This window comes from Triturus cristatus, chromosome 6 (assembly GCF_964204655.1).
Source record: "Triturus cristatus chromosome 6, aTriCri1.1, whole genome shotgun sequence".
Taxonomy (NCBI): Eukaryota; Metazoa; Chordata; class Amphibia; order Caudata; family Salamandridae; genus Triturus; species Triturus cristatus.
The window spans coordinates 836,834,564-836,855,614 of NC_140589.1; the positions used below are offsets into that span (position 1 = coordinate 836,834,564).

Below are 21,051 nucleotides of genomic sequence, written 5' to 3' on the forward strand. Positions count from 1 at the left end.
GAGCAGGGAAGGGGTTAACAGTGCAAACTCCTTTCTTGTGAAATCCGAACTGAAATCCGGACAATTAAAAAAAATATGGGTCACGAACCAACTGAGCCAGCGTCAAGGGAATGCACCGAGGGCTCCTAGAAATGTACACGTTATCCTAAGCGGCAAGTGCCAGTGGCAACACCAGTGGCCAGTGGAAAACAAAACAAAAGGACTCACTCGTGTAGAAAAAAATAAAAAAAAACACTAGAAAGCCCTGTTTTCTGCTAAAATATATTTTTCAGAAAAATATATTTTAAGCAGACTTGCTGACCCCAACCTTCGCCCCAGTTACAGCCCCCAAGAGTCCCTAAGATCAGCGCCACCAAAGGGAAAACACGACAGGTATCCTCCTGCCTGCTGGCTCGGAACATTTCAGCTGGCCTGGCCCTGCTCAGAGTAGGACACACACACGAACAGACAACACCCTGACGAAAAGAAGACCCATTTTTTCACAGAATCTGACCTGACTGAGCTTATCAGGGTTTGAGGTCAGTGCTGCACTGCTGGGGCGGCGGGAGGCCCGTGGGCCGTGGCAGTAGGAACCAAAAGGCTGCCAGCAAAAGAGGGGTAGAAGTCTAATAGTGCATGGGGATCTGAGAACTTCCGTTCAGAAGTACAATCATTTTTGTGAAGTAACTTATGTCACGCCTTGAACTCGTAGAAGGCCGGTGTTTATCTTCGGTTTGATGTCAAGGGGGGGGGGGGGGGGGGGGGGGGGGGGTGATTAGTGACTCATGACAGTTTAGCATTCTGCCTCCAAATCATGCTCTTCCGTGTTTGGTGACAGAGATATATGGCTGCACCGTCAGATCGTCAAGTTCCTATAGTACAGATAAAGGAATGTATGGAACTGTAGGAGAAGCAATTCGTCATATCACTTTGAATTAAAGCCTGCAAGCAATGGAAGAAAACAAATCCTGGTCATACATGCGTTGGATTTAGTTACAATCCTCTCATGCTTTCTCCCTCCTCAACTTAATCACGGTTTTTACAGGGTGTGCATTTCGAAGTACGTAAGGCAATCCACATAACATTAAACTAGACCATCCGGGCAATATGATCACACGGAAGAACACTCATCTTGGAAGAAGGGAACAACTGGGCAACTTAGGTAACCAGTTTTAGCCGGACTCTCTGAGTGGCTTCTATCTTAATCATTCTGTGCTCGTCTCCGTGTGTGTCTCGGGCTCGGCTCGGGGAGTCGGGGCCGGCCAGGCCCAGGCACCGCGGCCAGACTCGACCCGAGCCGAGATGGTACTCAAGCCAGGCAGCCAGCCACCACCTTGCTCTGGCAGCCAGGTCGTCTGCCCTGGCCCCTGCTCACCAACAGCAGGCAGGCTCACAAATAATACATTCCACACTCGGGGGTCAGGGCGCTAGAGTGCGCTGTGCTGCCTATCTGCGCAGAACCGGGCCGGGGATTAAACAAAAGATATAGGCCAAGGCCCTGGGCCTGGGCATTGGGGGGCGGGGGGAGGTGGACTTTACCTTTTGTTTAATCATCCCGGCCCGACCCACAGTGCGGTGCCATGATGAATAATATGATTGCAATTGCAATTTGCAAAAATACAAAACAGTCGGAAATGACATCAGTCAGTGACTCACCTGCGGCGGCGGGCGGCAGACAGCAGGGGCTAGAAATAAGTAAATTAGCTAGAAATAAATTAAAGTATGGGGTGCCGAGAGATGGCCATTCGTCGTCTCAGTCTCTGGCTTAGTTCTGGAATGCGGGTCACGCGCACTTTTTATTGCGCGAGCCCTAAAGCGCATGTCAGCACCAGCCGCCCACCCTAATGTGGGTGAACTGAAGAGACCGCGCAGACGCGTTGGTGGAGACATCCGCGCGCTGGGCGCGCGCGACACGCCCCATAGTAAATGGTGCTGCTCTGCTCCAATGTATTATTTATACAGAACAGATGATAGGGAGAAATTAAGAGAATCCAGAGATTGATGATAGTTGTGCTTTTGTTGCCCCGCACGGATCGAGGAGCGAGTGAGACGCAGCCACAGTGAGTAAGTGACTACTGTACTGAACGTACAAATAAATCGGCCCCAGCAACAAAACCGGCCCCCCGGCCAAAAAAAACGGCCTCACCCCTGGCAGCCTACCGGGGGATTGCCCGGTGCCCGGCATTGCCAGTCCGGGCCTGGACCCAAGAGCAACCAGTCGCCCACTAAGTCATGGAAGACTCTCCTACCAAAGCGTTACCATTCAGAGACGTATTGACGAAACACCCTTATTGAACCCTCTGTTCGTGTTACCCTCTGGTCTGCAGATTCTCTAACACACTCCTGTCTCCCAGCAACGTGCACTGAGGCTGTAGCTAGTGCTAGTAAAGCATTACCCAAAACTTCACCTGGGTTCTCAACTACACTCTGACCAATACCAATGGACTCTCGGCCTTTATTCAGGTAAATTATCTGAAGCCATTCGTTTTTAGCTATATAGATGTTTTTCAGATGTCTCTATAAATACATTGCTTCCACATGATACAGGGCATTCATCCATAAGTAACAAGGAACACAATAAAGCAACTGTGATATATCCTATTTTGGTGGAAACTATTCATATTGAAACAAATCAATATGTCAGCAGAGACACCTACATTTCTGTAGTGAGCGTATGGACTAGTGAAACACTATTACACTGAAGTCTCATCTCACAACAGACATTAGAGCAGACAATTTTAGGGAGTTCCTGGTGGATGATTGAGGCACTCAATTTTCAAATCAGATCATGTATATTGCCAACATCTCACATGTTCGATGTTTTTCTTAATTCTTGACGCACCCGACACTAGTTAGGAAAATTAAAGATGCACTCCTGGATTTTTCTTTGCTATCACAAGTTGCATGTTTTCCATTTGTAAGCTGCAAACAGTGATTCATTAATCACTATACCACTTTGGTACTTCAAAGTGTTTTTCTCGAGTCCACAAAAGTGACAATCGCATTTTTCACCAGCCTTCAGCCAAACATTCTGAAGGCTTGTTGTGATTGGGTAAGCCAAAATGAACCCACACAAAGAACTGACCGGCTTGACGAAATTATATAGGACACCGCTCCTACATGGTGCAAGAACTCCCACATTTTCAAGGAGGTCTGAATTTGGATGGCCAGGCCACAGCGGTGAAAGCAGTTTGAGTTGCTGACAATAGCTTAGAACTGTTAACGCTCCAGGTTTCCACACATTTCTAATAGATGTTTCAGCCCATTATACTAAGGGCATTCATCAGGCATGGTATCTCTTGAATTCCAATGCACAATAAGCAAATAGTGATGTGCCTAAAAATATTTTGTTGGTTGAGGGGATGGAGGGAGTCTCTATTGTAAGGAATGGCATTTTAGGCTAATAATTGAATGTCCCCATTTTAAAGTAAGCAGGTAAAGGTAAGTACAAAACTCATAACCACAAGCTAACAGATATGAGTTAAATCTTCCCCAAATAAGTTGAGTGTAATGGACTCCAATACTGCTTTGGTTTCTTCTTTTGCCTTTGTTGAGAGCTTATGTTAAAATACCTGCAGATAAATAATAAGGCCTATTTATGTCACTTAGACTGAACGATCAGCCTTTATCTTTGAGTTCTCACAGCAGGACACGTGCATTTCTATCAGTGATAGTTACATTTCAATTTTGTGGTTTATTTCAGTGCACTAATTCGCATCGCTTTCTCATTCAGAATTCTAAATCTTGCTTCTAGGTAAATTTGCCTGATTAATAGGAGCAGCAATATGTAAAGCAGCTGCATTTTAAGAGGTTGTTGGTGAACAGATTGCTAAACAGCAGGATAAACATACCACCCCCATTGGCAGAAAATGAGGCAAATAATGTGACCGAACATCAAGCAGGCATTCTTGTACTTTCTTATTGGCTATTGACAGCATGCTAAACACATCTGCAGCTGCAGAACGGAATAAAGCCAGGAAATGTTATTTTTTTCAAGGGTAAGTTGATTTTCAGAAATCCCGCCTACCTGGTTTACATTCATAGAGGTCGCAGCATTCCCCCGGCTTCCCTGAGGCCTTGGACACCAGGATGTTCAAGTAGCCCGGCTGGCACACTTTGCGGAGGCATCCGGCTGGGTTGCACACACACCGGCTCGGTAGGGGGCAGCACTCGCCGGGAGGGGCATACCCTTCGATCAGAATGGAGTCTTCCGGGCACAGAGGAGAGAACTGGACCTCGCAGCGGGCTTTGGAGCAGTCAGGCTTCTCTTCTGAAAAAGAAGCAGAGATAAAAGGTCACTTCAGAAGTGCGATGTTGTAATTACTGAAGTACGTTTTATCAACCTGGAAACACACACTGAAATGAGAGTAAGAATTTAATTACGTGATAAATAAAGCAACTTTTTTCAGATTTGTCATTTCCATCGCAGTTGTGAACATATTTACTTATGATCATCTCATCTCTATGTATCCATATTTATTATTAAATCTCCAAAAATTAACGTGTAACTAATATGCTGCTAAATATGTGCCGGCACTTGAAGGACTGTTTAGTTTCAGCACTACACTCAGGCACATGTAACACACGTAATACACTTAAGTAAAACCCGTATTGCACGAGCATGCCCATGTGATTATTTCAGGGAATCTCGTCCCTATTTTTCTTTTTTTTTTTAATTCACCATGGAGCCAACCTGGGCTGTGAATATACAAACACACTGACCTTGCAGTTATCACCAACTGCCTGGACAGTCACTCAAAAGATCTCCTCTATGTATTTGCCGTTTTTAAAGATAAATACGGACAGGGGTAAAGACTGATTCCCATTTGATTTTATGAGTAAACTAATAAACAAGAGCTGTTCTATGAGGCTTTTTGAAAAGCAAAGATCCTGGACCACCCGCTACAGGCATGAACAGCACAAAAAAGGAAAGAAAAAAAAAATCACAATGTGGGCCTCCGGTCTCGAGTCATTTTATCTTCAGAAAATACATTTTATTTCCTATAAAGGCATTTCATATGGGAGTCACATATCCTGCTAAGCAGCCTCTTCTCCTCCTACCTCGAATCTGACGTTTGTTTGAATTTTCTGCCCTAATCAAAAGACATTTCATGAGAAATGGGAGTTCCCTAGTCTTCATTTTTTGGGTCAAATTAACATCAGAAGAAAAGCTGCAAACTATAGGGTAATAGCAACATTCTCAACCCATGCTTACCAAATGTTTTGATTTGCAATGGGAATAAAATAGAAATGTATGTTAAAATTATGAAGTTACCACCTCACCATGAATGGCTGCAGACTCCCTAAGGAAGTGAAATGTGTGCTCTGTAAAGTTGCCTGTTAAATCCTTCAATACAAAGCTAATTGACTACAGTGCATAACGCATGCCTTTGAGGGGATGTGGCATAACGGCCTGAGCGGACGCCTTCGGAGACGGAGGAAACCAGGTTTGAGTCTTGCGTCGGCATCACCATCCTGTGATTCTGGGCAAATCATTTAATCTCCCCATGTCCACACTTCAGTGCCTTGAGACCCTCATGGGTGATTTGCAGCACTTTACAAACCCTAGATTTTAAACTTCGGACGCGGGGTGGGAGGATTTGTGAGAATTACTTGTTTACTGATGTTTTCACATTGACTGTGCATAGGATATGTGACTATAATTGCTATATTAAGGTAATCGACATTATAACATGATATACTTATAGTGCATCTTATACAAACTTTTATGTCTTCGATTATATGCTTACCATGTAGCCTTACAACCGAACTACATAAAATGTCAAAAACAAAGATCGTCCATGATTAACCTAATCACAATTCCAACTGCCACTTAATTTGTAACCTCTTTGCAATTCCTTCGTCTTTTGTATTTCTTTCTTTCTATTTAATTGTTATCATTTACATTCACATTAGTAGCTGTATCCGAACTCATACCAATTTGTGATTTCTTTATTTGCATCTATATTCTTGCTTTTTCTTGAAATTTCAATAAAAATTATTTGAAATAAAAAAAAAAAGTGTCAAATGTAAGGGTTCCGCAGGCAGCTTTTAACAATTTGATGTTCACAATTTAATGTTCATTTTAAGCCTACTGACCTGATGATGGGCAAGGTGGATGACATGTTTTAAACAAACAAGAACATCTGACAATGACATAGAACAACAGTTGAACATACTATATTTCTGGAAATTCTGGATCCTATTGAATACAGAGATGAGTGTATTATTCACACAATCCGCAATCTAAAACACAGGGGAAGGCACAATAACCTTGTGCAATTGATTCCCTGTTATGAACTCTGTTGGTATAGGACTGCCATTCAATGTTACTGATATATTTACTGTCCTCTGGGTCCCTTTGATAAGTACTGAGCTACCCTGCAATTTATGACTCGATGGTAAAGCCATGTACGGTGTGAGGAAGGGGCATGAAATGAATGGTTGGTCATTGTCTTCTTGGCAGATCAGGATCTGTCTCAGAGCTCAACGGTTCAGATGGCAGGGACTATTGTTCACTGCAAAAACAGGGTGCACAAAGGTGATAAAGTGACCTGATGACCAATTACATGGGTTAGACATTGGCCAACGCGCAGGTTCTTGTGGCGTTTAAAATCACGGTCACTGTGTTCATTGGAGTTGTATTGTCTCGCTGAGTAACATTTTGTTAACAAACTTCTAGCTGCAGACTGAAAGTAAAGTAAGTACAAGCATTGGCATAGCCAATAGGTCTCGCCTTTGGGACCTTATAAGTGTTTAGCCATGCAACAGTTGCATAACTAAATACTTATAAGGTCCCAAAAGCGAGACCTATTGGCTATGCCAAGCAGCCGTGAAAGTGATCGCGATCAAAGCGGCTGTGAAAGTAATCGCGGTCAAGCGCGGCGCACATGCACTGTAGCTCTAGGCTGGCCTGGTAGCACTTTTTGGAGCCCTCTCAAAAAGTCTTGCCAGACCAGCACATGCGCTGGGTCAGGCGAGACCTAAAAAAGGACTCCTGGCATCATTCTCTATGTCTTAATAGAATATAGAGATTGCAGGAAAATTCTCTAATTTCCCATTTACAACACAGCAATCATTTTTTCACCTCGCTAATCTCATAACCGTTAGCAACAACAGTTGGAAGAAAACAAACCAGCTTTCTTCTCTTATTTTTCCAAGCATATGCCTCCAGTGAGGTTAGGCAGGTGTGCCATATTTTGCAATAATGCCTGTCTTGTGCTGCATTATGATTTTTGATTGGAGGCACACACGTCAAAATTTTGGACAGTTTGAGTGCGGCTAGAGTACCATTTTTGGAAGCTTAACTGCTGAACTGGGGATGAGATTATAAGCAGAGGTACCCCAGTACTCAGAATTTATCACAAAAAGAACAAGAAAATTGGTAAAAGAAAATTAACTCCATTCCTGTGATGAACTGACAAATTCAAATATGACAGTTATTGAGTGACAACTCTTAAACTAAATAAAAAAACAGGCCAAACGTGCCTATGCTCACTCGGAGCAATCATTTAATGAAAAAAACGCAGTTACTAGTGAGTGGCCACGCAACCGGTTTTGCAAATCTTGAAGCACTGCTACATTTTCTTCTTAAAACATAAAAGTCCACTATAACTTTTAAGGAACAAGTAAGCTAAAAAAATATATATGTTTTAAACCGAGAGTCAAACTTTAATATACCTAGCACAATACAGTTCCATGCAGATCTGAATTCTGGTGGATAGCATACAGGCGATGAGATAAATGGAACATTTGTGTTCCAAGACATACCAATATATATATATATTCTTTTACATATTGATTTACAGAAGGCTCTGTGTCCTTTTAATAACAAGAACATTGCGTCATAGAAAAGGAATTTCAAGGAAAAATTGAACTGTCACGCAGTGATTATGTCATAGTGTGTGTACCTGCCTGGGCTTCCATGTGCCAGAAACAGTGATGTCATTTCAATGCGACAACATTCCACAATTTTGGACAGAGAGAGAAAGGACTATTTTGGAAGAGATGCTATTGCTTTTATAAAAATCAACCCTTTAATGATACTTGTGTGCGTGAACCGCGCTATTCTTCAAAAAAAGAGGGCGATTAGGACAAAAGACTTCACAACTCATAAGCTTGAGGAAACATGGCGCCCAAACATCTTCCCATAGTTCTGTGCATTGTTTTAAAGCATCAGTCATATACAAAAGGAAATGGGTATGGAGGAATTAATATAAGGTTTTTTTATTTTTGAGTAGAGCACGTTTAATTACCCTCGCTTCAGTTCTTAGTCCTTCACACACATATTAGCAAGTTGATAAAGACAGACATATACAATGGCACCAATCAATGGACAACACAATTACAAACATAATCACATGTGAAAAAAATATACAAAACCATACATAAAACTGTATGTTGCCAATACCCAGAAAAAATGATACTAGTGTTTACCCATTTATTTTGGGTGATACACTCAGAGGTAGTCTACATGAACACTTTAGGCAAAGGAACTTATTTTCTTGTAGCTCTAGTGTGTCACTAAAGAGTTATTAAACCACTCCTTATAAATTTGATAAAGACTCCTCCTCAATAGATGTCGACGTGGACATGTTTCGGCCTTAGACCTTCTTTGGCCTCCTCAGGACAAGGGCAATGATACAAAACCAAATAAAATGAATACATATATTAATTCACATCCATTTCTGACCTCATACTTGTATAAAACATACTGGCTGTTCCTGGCAAAAGCCTGTGCAGTTGCAATTACCGCAGTACCACCAAAGATGTGTAGTTTGTGCAAAGAACAAAGAGCAACACGCCCGAAGAGAGTAATAAATGAGTAAGGGTTTCAGTGGGACAAAGATATAATAAATAAACTAGCACCATGTAATTCAGCGAATGGGGTCCATGAAAGTGTACACGTGTTGTTCAAGTTTAAAACCCCATAGCACTTAGAAAGCCAGAGAGACGGGCCTATATCAAGGGGCAAGACACAGTGAAGTTCCGAGTCACTTACATCAAAAATGTCACGGCTCGTTTCTATTACAGAACCAGGCCAGTTGCGCCTCTACGTGCGCTCCAGACATGAAGTGGAACCACCTAAAGAATCCCACATGAAAAAGCAGTTACAAATCACTAACTCTATCAATGCTTAATTAACGAACAGTGCCTCTAGGGTAAACAAATCATTGGCACTCGCCTCTCTCACAAAGGAGAGCCTTCCTTCATGTGTGCCCAGGCTACTCTATGGGCCACTCAGAGTCACAGTCTCCCTATGGGTACAAAGCTCCGGCCAATCAGGAACTCCCATCTCCCACAACAACAAATATGACGACGATGTCATACTGACTGGTCAGCCTTCCGTACATCAGTACAAGACGGAGAGCAACGGTATTCATTATTTCATTAACCTCGCAGGAGACCGAAGACACTCAAGCGAGCCTACTAGCCAAGTGCCTCTTCCGAGGCCAGACACGCTTTTGGCGCGCCTCTGTGGACGGGTAAACAAACCCCGCTTCACGACAAAAGGTTGCAGAGTTCTCCTTTAGTTTCCTGCGTCACAAACAGCGGCAGAAACAAGCAGCGCCCGCCTAGAAGCATCCATTTTCCTGTGTTCTTTCATTTTATTTTTTTACAGCACTACTGCCATTTCCATGCAGTCAGCGCCACTGATCTATTCGGCCCGAAAGACGGGAAATAACGGTCCTTAAATCATACTTATAAAAGCAGCAAAAACAAAGCCATAACTGAGCGCCCTCAGATTTTGGCTCAGGGGTGTGAAAAAAAGAACACGTAAAACTACAATAAAAAGATTTACAGTAATTACCATCCAGGCCGCGCGTCCGCACACATCTTTGACAGAATTCAAGCGCCGAAAATCGGTCCACCAGGCAGGGAACACACAATTACGTATTGGGCTTGGGTTATAATTACAGATACCGTTTTCATAAATATTGTTTAGCTTCTGTCTTAAGTGGCAACTTCGTGCATGGCGCTCTGACTAATGACAACGCTAGACTATTAAATTACATTTCAGATTCCTTTACATATTTTTTAAACTCACAGGTTTTGCAGATGTGCAACACAGCATCGAGCAACTTCCTGCCCACTACACAGTACATGCCCCCACTAGTTTAACATTCATTGGATAGGAAAAAAATGGGGAGGGGTGGCTTCCATTTGGAACCACAGAGGGCCAAATAGCGGCCGGTGTTATGGGAGCGGCGTAGGTGTGTGTATGTGTGTGTGTGTGTGTGAGAGAGAGAGAGAGAATAGGGGGTTGTAGGTGGGCAAAATAAATAAAATATAACTATTTACCTACAGACATAGGGTCCCCAGACTGCCCGGTGGCCAATCCTGAGGCTGCCATGAGAGCAGCTTCAGGATTGGCCTGAGCGCCCGCGACTTGTGCTCACAGACCGAGTCTGTGACTGCTCTCTCCCGCTGGGTTGGAGAGCGCTTCACTGCACAGGACAGTTAGGCAGGCCTCAGACGGCGGGCCAAACTGTCATGCGCACTGAAGGCAGTGCCCACCACTCCTCCTATCATCCCCACCGGCCCCACCCCAAGACTCGTCAGGAAGGGAAAAATAAAATGTGTGTTTATAATCGTTTTGTTTTTTCTATCCTGACATTTTTGGCGGGTGATGCTCCCCCGCCATAACGGAGCCGCCGCTGCAGAGGGCACAGACATTAAATATGAGGCTTAGTCTGACAAGGAGAGGATCGCGGGGGCACAAACGGCTAAGCCAGTCTCCTTCGGGTGTCTTCCGGCCAGCAGCACTGGCCACAGGATTACCGGCAAGGTATAGGGTTAGGATCAGTGTGGCGGGACTTCGACTGCAGGCTCTTTAGGGTCTGTGAGGTGAAGAGTTCAGCCTCTTGCTGACCCCATCACCACAAAGGCAGACAGGCGACAATTAGAGCCACCCACCCAACATCGGAATAATGTCAGCAAGAGTATGAAGGTGGCATGGGTGACTAAAAAGTGATGCCACAACAGGACAGGGTTTGTAGTTTTAGAGTCAGGCGGTTGTTTCGGAAGATCGAGTCACAGGGATGACTGGGGGAGTAAATGGAAGAGGAAGTCTGGGGCTTTGAAGCAGGTCAAGGGGAGTTCCCTTGGAGATGCTTGGTGGCGTGTGAGAGAGAGTAGGAAGTGCAAAGAAAGGCTGTGAATGGAACAAGAAGGAATGTTGTTGTGGGGAACAGGGAATTCGTTGGGGAGACGCTGATACATAAAGTGGCCTTTTGTGCTACAAATGGTTTGTGATATACTGGTTTCTTGCACAACGTAAAGAGTCTCAGGTACGACCATTTTTAGCAATGCAGCAAATACTTGTGCGCCGTGTCTGCAGGATTCTTTCACTGATGAGAGGGGTTAGCTGTCTAGCAGCATATGCCACCATACACAGAAACACTGTACTTGCAAATGGTGTGTGGCTTCACACACTACTAGCTGGGACAGCTTTAGGGTAGTGCGACTGGTGCAGTCGCACAGGGCGCTGACCTGGGGTGGGGGCGCCGACCTCAGGGGGTGATGTGTTTAGCAATAATTTAATGTAAAAACACCTGCAGCAGAGTTGCTTGTGCGTCCAGCTTTCAGGCACCAATAAAAATGTCTATAACTCTTATGATTAATGTTCCTAATGTTAGAGAGAGATTGGAGTTTTGTCTAGGGCTAGTTTTGACTCCTCATAAGGTAGCACAGAGGGTTAATATGCCTGCTGCAAAGAACGTGTACAGTACAGATTACAGATCTGTATTTTATGTGGCTAGCTGAGTGGATTACTGTAGTTCATAAGATACAACCCTGATATAGAACAGTGAACTGTCATCAAAGACCGGCATGCAAACTGTCTATTATTTATTACTAAGTTTGCTAAAAAGGGTTTGTTTGGGTAGATATACATTCTTTTTAGTTAAGCCAGCCTTTACGTGTGCTTTAAAAAATATTAAATGTATGTGAGAGAGGGGCTATGGAGAGATGAGGGGCACTTTTGCCCGGTGGTAGTGAGGGAATCTAAGAGGAGTTCATAGGAGGGGGTTTGAAGGGGGCACCAAAAATGATGGTCGCACCAGGCTCCACCAGCGTTAAAGCCGGGCCTGGTTGGGCTCTTCAAATCGGACTCTGCTCCTCCCAAAGCCGCCCTGTACGCAGTGGCACACCCATTGCTCGAAACGGAGAAACATTATTCTGGGACCCCATAAGAGGGAGGTCAAGTTAAGGCCGAAGAAACGGGTGGAGGTATAAAAACAGACTGGCAGTCATCATGTACGTGTATATTTTTTAAACTTATGCTGCAAAGAAGTTGGTAACGAGGACAGCTGTGATAGTGTGTGCAGGCTTAAATAATTTATCATAGGCTGCATTTTAAAATGTAGTAATGGTATATGTGGCAGAGATCTTTATGTGCCTATACATTTTCAGGGTATAATAATGGTAAGTTAACTTAGATGGTTAATACACTTGCTGCGGAGCTCTTTGTTTTGTCTATTTACAGTTATGACATCATAACATATTATAGAAGGTTAAAATGTCTGCTGCTAAGTTCAGCCTGTAGCATGCAGATCACAGATTTGTATTTGAAGTAAATTAGCTCAGTGGATTACTGATTTTGTCACAGAGATCCCTTTCTAACAAGCCGTTCATAAGTTACAGTCATAATATACCACAGTGATTTATAAACCACCTTCAGGGAAGCTGCATGCAAACTGCAAAGCCCCGGTTTAGAATCTTTTCGTTTTTCCCTCAATCGGTTGCTTAAGAAGGGATGCTTTGGCTTGTATTAAAGTCGTATTAGTACAGACGACCCCAACCACTGTGTTACATTTTAAACTCTGACTTTGTGTTTCTCGAGACCCAGCATTTTTAAAAATGCCTGTCACATAGAGGATATCTGACTCCTACACATTGTAACCCTCAGTCTTATATAGCATACTTTCATTGATTTATATCCGTGTATGATTCATTGTCTCTGTATAATGTGATGCAAAGCTTTTTGACATTATACACGGTTATGAACAGGGCTATAAAATAAATTAACTATAATGATTAGTGCTATTAGAGTAATTACTCATACAGACAGATACATGTGGCAGTCGTACAGTGTATGCATATCTCTTACATATAAGGGTTGAACAAAGTCAAAAACCTGCCTCAGACTTATAGTTTCTCTCAAGCACTTATGAAGTGAAAAAACACTGTTCTTTTGTTTTTCTCCACTGCATTGGCATCTAGGTGTCAGGTTCCTGATAGCTCCCTAGGATGAGACCACAACAAAAGGAGGGATGATGGCCCTGTAAGTGAGGCCATTTTGTCAGGCCAAGAATAAGAACCCCTCACTGCAAGTTACTGCTCCGAATGGAAAGCAGACACAATGGGCGCGGCTGAATGTGTTCCGTTGTTAGCAATTTACATGTGGCTCAATAGTGGCTGGGAAACCTAGGATCTGATTGGATCCCTCATTTCCTGCACTGGGCACACCTCAGCAAGGAAATCAGATCAACTCACACCAATTTTGAGAGATCGTGAACTTCATAATCAACTTCAAAATGGTATACATCACACAGCAGTGCCCCCCCCCCCAATATCTTAGTTTGGCCAGCTTTGTGAGAAAAAAAAAAACTCAACACCTTTGTAGGACAAAGCGGCAGTGGAGAATAATCAACCCAGCTACAAGGAAACCCTAAAGTTGAGAACTCAAACTGAATGAATGAGGAATTTTTATGCCATACCCCCACGAATATTGACTCACCTACCCAAGGATGTCAAACAGAACCCAGACCTACCTTTCTGAAAAACCTTAAAACCCCACCTCTTCTGTCTACAGTTAAATACACAATGTGTCTAGTTCTTTTCCCTCTATATAACCTGAATTTTCTCTTAATAAGTTTATAATCTTTTGTCTTCATGTTTCTCACGAAGTGCTCCACGGTGCCCCAGACTTGGGCAGAGCTATAATAATATCTTTACTAAATAAATATAAATCACTTACTCCCAGCATTTACCTGGTTTGAGCACTTTCTATGTTCACAGATAGGTGTCCTTTATCATTGTGATAACGTGATTTTTCTAAGGATCAAAGAATGTGTGGAAGTGAGAGGTCCAAATTTAAAATTTCACTTGCACAATTTTGGCAAGTCGGAAAATTCTGCAATTCACGAACAGAGGCTGCATTTCCAAGCCTCAGTCAAGGCTGAAAATTCGGACAAAAACATTTTTTCTAAGGTTATGCTCCTGTAAATAAGATTCCTGGCAGAGAATGCTCTTTCCAAGTGTCTTTCTTCTCTGCAAAACCTTTTACCTACACTGCATCTGCACAAACACATAATTAAACCTCTCGTCTCGTGACTCCACAAAAAAAGCAATGGATGGCATCTCCTTCCAGAAATGGACCTAGAACAGTTCTCCATAACAGAGGCAAACAAATAGTACGTTTGTTGAGACCTACTTAACCAAAATACCGGGTTCCAGTAAAAATAAGAGAACCACGTTTAATTAATCAACAGCTTGTTCACGAGTCAATACCAGTTAACTCAATGTGAGCTTGTGGGAGAGCTAAGGAGGCAAAACGTGGTAAGTTAAGAAGGATGTGGCGGGCTTGAAGCAAATGGTCCAGTACCCTAGGCAGCGCAAAACAAAAGCAGAACGTCTTTCCACTAAACCACCTTGCCTTTACAAAACGTCCACACTTAATCTCAAATGCTATTGGCGGATTCAAGGCCTATGTCAGTAGAGGGTGGCATTTTTTTTTTTCAAATCAAGGCATAATGCCATGGTTAAAACGCTGAATTCGGAAGATTCTCCCTTGAGTAGAAAGGCCACCGTTAAGTAAAATTATGTGTACTGGCCTAACCTTTAAAATCTCTTTCCTTACAGACAGTGGATTGCCAAATACTATGAACTGGGTCATTTAGTTGCAGTGATGTGAGCCATACATGCTTTTCCTGCCCTGCATTGCAAAATAACTTTTGCAGAAATAACGGGTCTCAGGACAATCCTTTACTCTGCACTTTCCCCAATAGGAGACAAAAAAATACAGTGGGACCAAGGAAAGTGGACAGAGTGAGACATGACATGGTTCCCATGTAGGCAATGGGACGGCCGCAGTCTCAACTAGATGAACAGTATTCTTATTTTTCATTTCTACTCCAGTTGCACTCTGGATTTGGTCGCTTATAACATGACATATTAAGACAATAATTAGCACTACGTTTGAATGTTACAAGCTGATTTTTCCACTTTTGTTATCTACAGGACTCCTTTGCACTGGAAGGAACAGAGTCCAGCCAAAGTCCCTGTTTCTCTTGTTTGCTGCGCTTCTGGTGGCTCTGTGAACCTACTCTTCAAGTGAGAGCATCTTGGCTTGACTCAACGCACCCAGGTTTGAATACCAGTGGATCCAATTATCCTTCCACCCTTACGAATTCCGTACAATGGTTACCGATTATTGTGTAACAATAACATTCCAGCATCTCTCAATATGGCCAAGAGCAGGCCCCCCCCATACCCGCATTGGGGACGTGGGGTTGTACATACACTTGTCACATATACTTGTTTTGTTACACAGCCAGCATACAGATGGTGCAAGACAACACCACAATAAACCCTTCTTCTGGCCCCCATTGTCAATGATTTATCAAGTGATGTTCCAAACAGCAGCATACAGCCCAGTCAGAGCTCTCTGCAGCCATCTGGGTGCAGGCTGGTGGATCACTGTGCAGGCTCCGGTGGATGGAATGCCACCTGGAATCTTTCAGAGTATTTGCACAAACGCTTGCTCTTCCTCATCCGCATTCAGTGGAACAGGGAGTAACTTCCTTCCAGAGAGATCTATTCAGCCACACTGAATATTTCAAGCCTTGATTTCTTCAAAGGTTTGGGGTATAAGGCAGGCCCCCAAAGCTGGCCTGCTCCAGAGACTTCCCGTATCACCAGTGTGTTACTCCAACATCCCTCTCAAGCTACATCAGAAAAATCCACTTTGTTGCAACGCATTCTCAAGCAGAACTGGGAAATTCTACTGGCAACTTCTACTGTGAAAGGAAATCCTGGTATGTGCAGTAACCCACACAATGCTGCAACAGACAGACAATCTAAAGCTTTAGCCAGAAATAGTTTGCTGCTCCTCTCAAGGAGTGCCTTTACCTAAGGTGCCAAACTAGTGGTGAAAGAGCAGACTGCATTTTCATTTTTCTTTACCAAGCAACCCTCTGTAAAACAATCTGCTGAAAGGAGTACAGCGCGCTTGCCATCTAAACGATGACGTTACAAGATCAGGACCTTGTTGTGTCGTGGTGTGTGTGACCAATGGAGATCGCTGACTTCACAGTGTGGAGATAGTAATATTTCTGAGGCCTAGGAAGTAGCACGCAGAGGCAGCACTTATGTTGTATGGTACTCGGCACCGACGGGTCTCCCTGACCACGCCCTGCCGCTCCCAACATTTATTATCTTGACCCACATGGTCTTGCTATGTTAGGATACAATGAAGGGATGACAACACAAATTTGCTTGCTCACCAACCCATATCTGAGTCCGGCGCTCCAGTTACGTCACTGGAGCAACACTCCAGAGCTGTCAAGGGAAGGTCTGAATCAACTACATGGCATGAAGCACAGAAGACCAAATGACATGTCTGTGGCCCTTCAGTGCACCCATGTTCTCATTACAACCTATCATGAATTTCACACTTTCTAAGGCCATGTTATTAGAAGATAGCCCATGCATCATCTCTGGTAGAAATACATTTGAAGAGAGACACAATCTAAGGATCAACAAGCGGACATTTGGGATAGTGACAGAAATTAGGCTGAAAATAGAAACTAATACCTCACATACAAATTTCACATCCTGGTGCCAAATCTGTTTCCAGTAATCCAAAATGCTAACAGATTGCAGTGGCTGGTCTAAATCAATTGCAAATGTTAATCCCGTTTCCTGCTGGCAGGTAGCATTTTGCAAGTGGACATACCAAGAATGACTGTGTAGCAAATCTAGCAGATCTTGAAATATAGACTTGGAGCAAAAATCTGGTTTACTTCTAACTAGGTAACACCATAGTTCTTTCTGCTGTGAAGGTTGAAGGAGGGATATGTATTCTACACAATTGTCGATAGGATCTTCCGTCCTGCCATGGAAGTAAAGGCTGGCTAGCATGTTCTCTACTTGGAAGATGTGTTCATATTTGTTTCCCTCCATTTAGTCGGAGCGCTACCGCGCTGCTCACGCTTGGGCCTCAGCGCCCTTGCAGGCACTTGCTTATGACACGCATCAAATTCCCAATCCTTTCTTGGTGCACCGCAAAACCTGAGCTAGCAATCAAGCTGACAAGAGCGGACAGTGATATCCAATGCCATTAATATTAATAGTCTGACTACGTTAACATCAATATGAATGCAAATGCTAAGAAGCTGGCTCCAGCAACCGCAGGACCATAGATGTAACATAGGTATCTTTGTCCTTCAAAGCCAACAAGCTCTCCAGCCTATGCTAATAACCCTTGCTGTGGCGTGCTCACTGACCGCGCCAGATTAGACAGACACACACACAAACATACATATATATATACACATATATATATACATATATACACACATTTTGCTGAATAAGATTGAGCTGTGTTCCTTGCCACTGTTTTTAGTTGGAAACCCCAGCTCCTATTTGAGTGGTTGGCCACATGCATTTCCCAATGTTTTTCTATTTTTTATGTTAAGCTCTGCCCAGTGGAAAGTAAAACAAATTCAGCTTTAAACAAACTAGACACGGGCCCAGTGTTAGTGTAAGCGTGGAGACGGGAATCAACGCCATATCACAGTTTTCCAAACCACTTGCAATTTTTTTCCTCAGAATTTCAGTCTGCTTGGAAAATAGAGCTCCGGATGAATCAGTAATAGGACTAATTACAGCATTTTTACTGCTTTCGAAATCATATTTTGTTGGAGTTGCTGGTTTCCATTTTACACTCGGTTCTTCAGCCAGGGGATAGATCCTGCTGAACATGGAGTAACCTGCTGAATGTTGGGAGGTTTCACTGGTGTATTGGGCGAGGATCAGCTGGAAGGGAAAAAAAAAAGACTAGCAATTGCATCTTCAGAAACCTCCTTCTGTATTGTACAAACCATATCTTTGTTGTCTCTGTTGAGTCGCCCACAATATCAGCACCCCATCTTTTTCCGAGGTAGCGTGCCTTATACCCAGGTACGTGTTTTTTATGGCTCTCCTCAAGTCATTTAGTTTTCTGTCATGAAAAAGGACCTTTGTTGTCCAGCACCTTCTATGTTCCTCTTTTGTTTATTTCTATACTACAGTAGACCACACAAAAATGATTCAATACTCTATACAGGCCCTTTGTCTGCATCGCCTTCAGTAAACTGATTAGCCACTTCTCACCACTTTTCACTTATAGAGTTGCCTTCTCCTTCAGCTCCCTTAAAGAAGCTATGGCGTATGAAAACTCCTTGCTCTGTCCAAACTGAAATGAGCAGATGCTGCAAATGTCCCTGTTCGTGTCTGTCTACTAAAACAATGTACCTACCTTTCTTCCCAGTCATCTGTAAGCCAGTAAATGTATCTTACGCGATTAGCTTATTGAAAGAGGTTCTGGATACACCATGCTTATAAAATAAAAATAAAAACTTCCATTTTATTAAATATTTACCTACAACCCTATCTCCAACCCTCCCCCAGAGATTTTAGCCAAGGTACTTAAAAAAACGTATTTGCTGAAAAGCTGCTGACTTTGCTTGACCACCATCAAAGTATGTCCCCCCCGCCAGTCCAGGTTTAGACTCGGATATGGGCCTAAAACTGTGTTAAGCTGCTCAGACAGTGCAGCTGAAGGGTTTCATTCTTTTTTTGGAAAGTCGGTCACAAGAGGGTAACATTTGGATCTTTCATATCGAACACCACCACTTTGACTGTGGAGCCCTGCACGGATCATCTTTGTTCCCGGCTATGAATAACATGGAGACTGGTCCTCTTTTTGACCTCTTCGAGAACCACAAAGTGTTCGTTCAATCCAATGCAGATGATACTCAAGTTTATGAGAAACCTTCCTTAGATGCAGAGTCAGGTTTGAATAAGCAATTCTTCTTGGAGATTTGTAGGTATTGATGCCAGTTATTGCGGTCAAACGCTGCAAAATTAAAATGACTGTTTTGGGGAAAAGTAGGAAGAGATCCTTGGCAGATGTTGCTTGCCCAAAACAGTGTTCCTTACTTTTTTACTGGCAGAAAAGGTAAAACGTTTAAAAAAAAAAAAAAAGATCACAAATGCCACCCTGGGGCTACAGCGCAGTACAATAGGTAGCAGATATTTCCACCTAAACTGTAATCCGTTCTCGCTTCACTTAAATAAAAATGGGCCGTAGTAGAGGGAGCTGTCATAAACTCCAGACTAGACAATTGATACTATACACAGGTAACAGTTCCTGCTATGTCAGCCAAAGGAAGCACAGAATGTGGCTATCACCCCTATGTTAGAATTACACAAGTCTCACAACCCCCTCATGTGCCCTCTGTGTAGTTGGCCTGGAGCGCAGGGTTCATACTACGCTACCAAGGTGGCGCCTTATGGCATGATATGATTCCATGCCTGAGTTTCCCCAATCCCCCCCCATTCCCTTTTGCCTGAGCTTGCAAGCATTCCCTGAAATTGTTAACCAATAGCTTGCCTTGCTCCTGCTGTTACTAGGTTCTTGAAGTGTTTTCCCTTGTGCATGTTTAGATAAAACAAAACATTTGTTTCCTGTTAATTGATTCCATCCGTTCATTTGCACCTGCTCTTCCAATAAGGTCAAAGCCACTGTACTAACACGTGTTTCCTTCAGGAGCCTTGGAGAACCTTCGACAATGCCACATGTGCCACACGTGATCCTGCTGTGTCCATTGGACCATGAACATGTTATATAAACCATGCCCAAACTTGAGCCCCTTGCTTGGACTATGCTCCCTGAGGAACAAGCTTCCTTCCTACCCACTCACCTGATAAATCTACCGGACCTAGGCACGCTCTTCTCGGTTGTAGTTCAAAGTTCCTCCGGTGATTCTCATGGCTCCAGTTCCCTTGACGCATCCTTGGTTTCCACCTACTACTCAGCTACTCCAGCTCCCCGGCTGCTTCCTGAGTCAATACATCAACACCTTTGACCTTAGGACAGTTTGAAGAACTAGGCTAAGTACTTGATATCAGGTTAGTATGCACTATCCTTTTATAGTAGTAAGCAGGCCAGAGAATTGGCATCTTCAAGACTATAGGCCTGTCTTCAAGTTCGCCTCACAGTGACTTCCCTCCAGTTCACCTTGATTGTTCTTGCTCCAGACCCTTCCTGCAACCTTGGCCTTTGAACTATGTTAAGCAAGCAAGAGACTTTACTCTTTGTTTCTCTGATGAACAGTAGTGCCAAGAGTATTTTCCTCAGAGCACTTGATTCATGTATGAACCTTGTACCGAGATCTATGTTCCGAGTTTATTCTTGGTAGTGTTATTAACTCCAATCTATGTTCTGAGTGTTTCAGTGGGAGTGGAAGTAACTTCAATCTGTATTTCAAGTTATTCCTTGGGAGTGTTATGCTCCAATCTGTGGTTCCAGTTCTTCTGTTTCCTTGCTGTGTTTCTGAAAGTGCCTGTAAGTGTATGTTACTGAAGTCCAGTAGTGTGTTGATGGTAATTGCCTCGTGTTATTTCGAGTGGATTGTGTCTTCGTAAAATTAGAGGTCCTGGTCTTGTGCACATCTACCTTGCAGACTCAGAGGGTCTCTAATTAATGCTGTGCCGTACAGTTGCTGACTGGAACAAGTTCCACAAGTCGGTTTTCTTATTTATTCCCAACCCCTGTTACCCCCAAGGGCCTCACTTTGTTTAGGGAGAAGCTATTCATTGAACGGGCTTGGCCCTGCAGGGATAAGAGGTCCAGCATCAGTTCCAGTATCATCTCCGTAGTGAGAACCAATCGACTGCATGACACTATGTGGAATGGGGATGTGGAACAACAGTCCAGAATCCAGCTTCAATTTATGAAAGAGTTGAAGAATTACCTCTTTAAAAGAACACTCGTTCACAGGCAGTTACAATCCAATAACCAGC

The 21,051-nt window shown here is 43.3% G+C and overlaps 1 protein-coding gene across 1 annotated transcript in view; it reads right to left on the reverse strand.

The window, feature by feature from the left end:
- CRIM1 (cysteine rich transmembrane BMP regulator 1) overlaps positions 1-21,051 on the reverse strand; it is an 816,650-nt gene that overhangs the window by 509,071 nt on the left and 286,528 nt on the right. Inside the window, exon 3 of the mRNA XM_085611439.1 lies at positions 4,007-4,249. Coding sequence (XP_085467565.1) covers positions 4,007-4,249 — 243 coding nt within the window. The remainder of the gene's footprint in view (positions 1-4,006; positions 4,250-21,051) is intronic.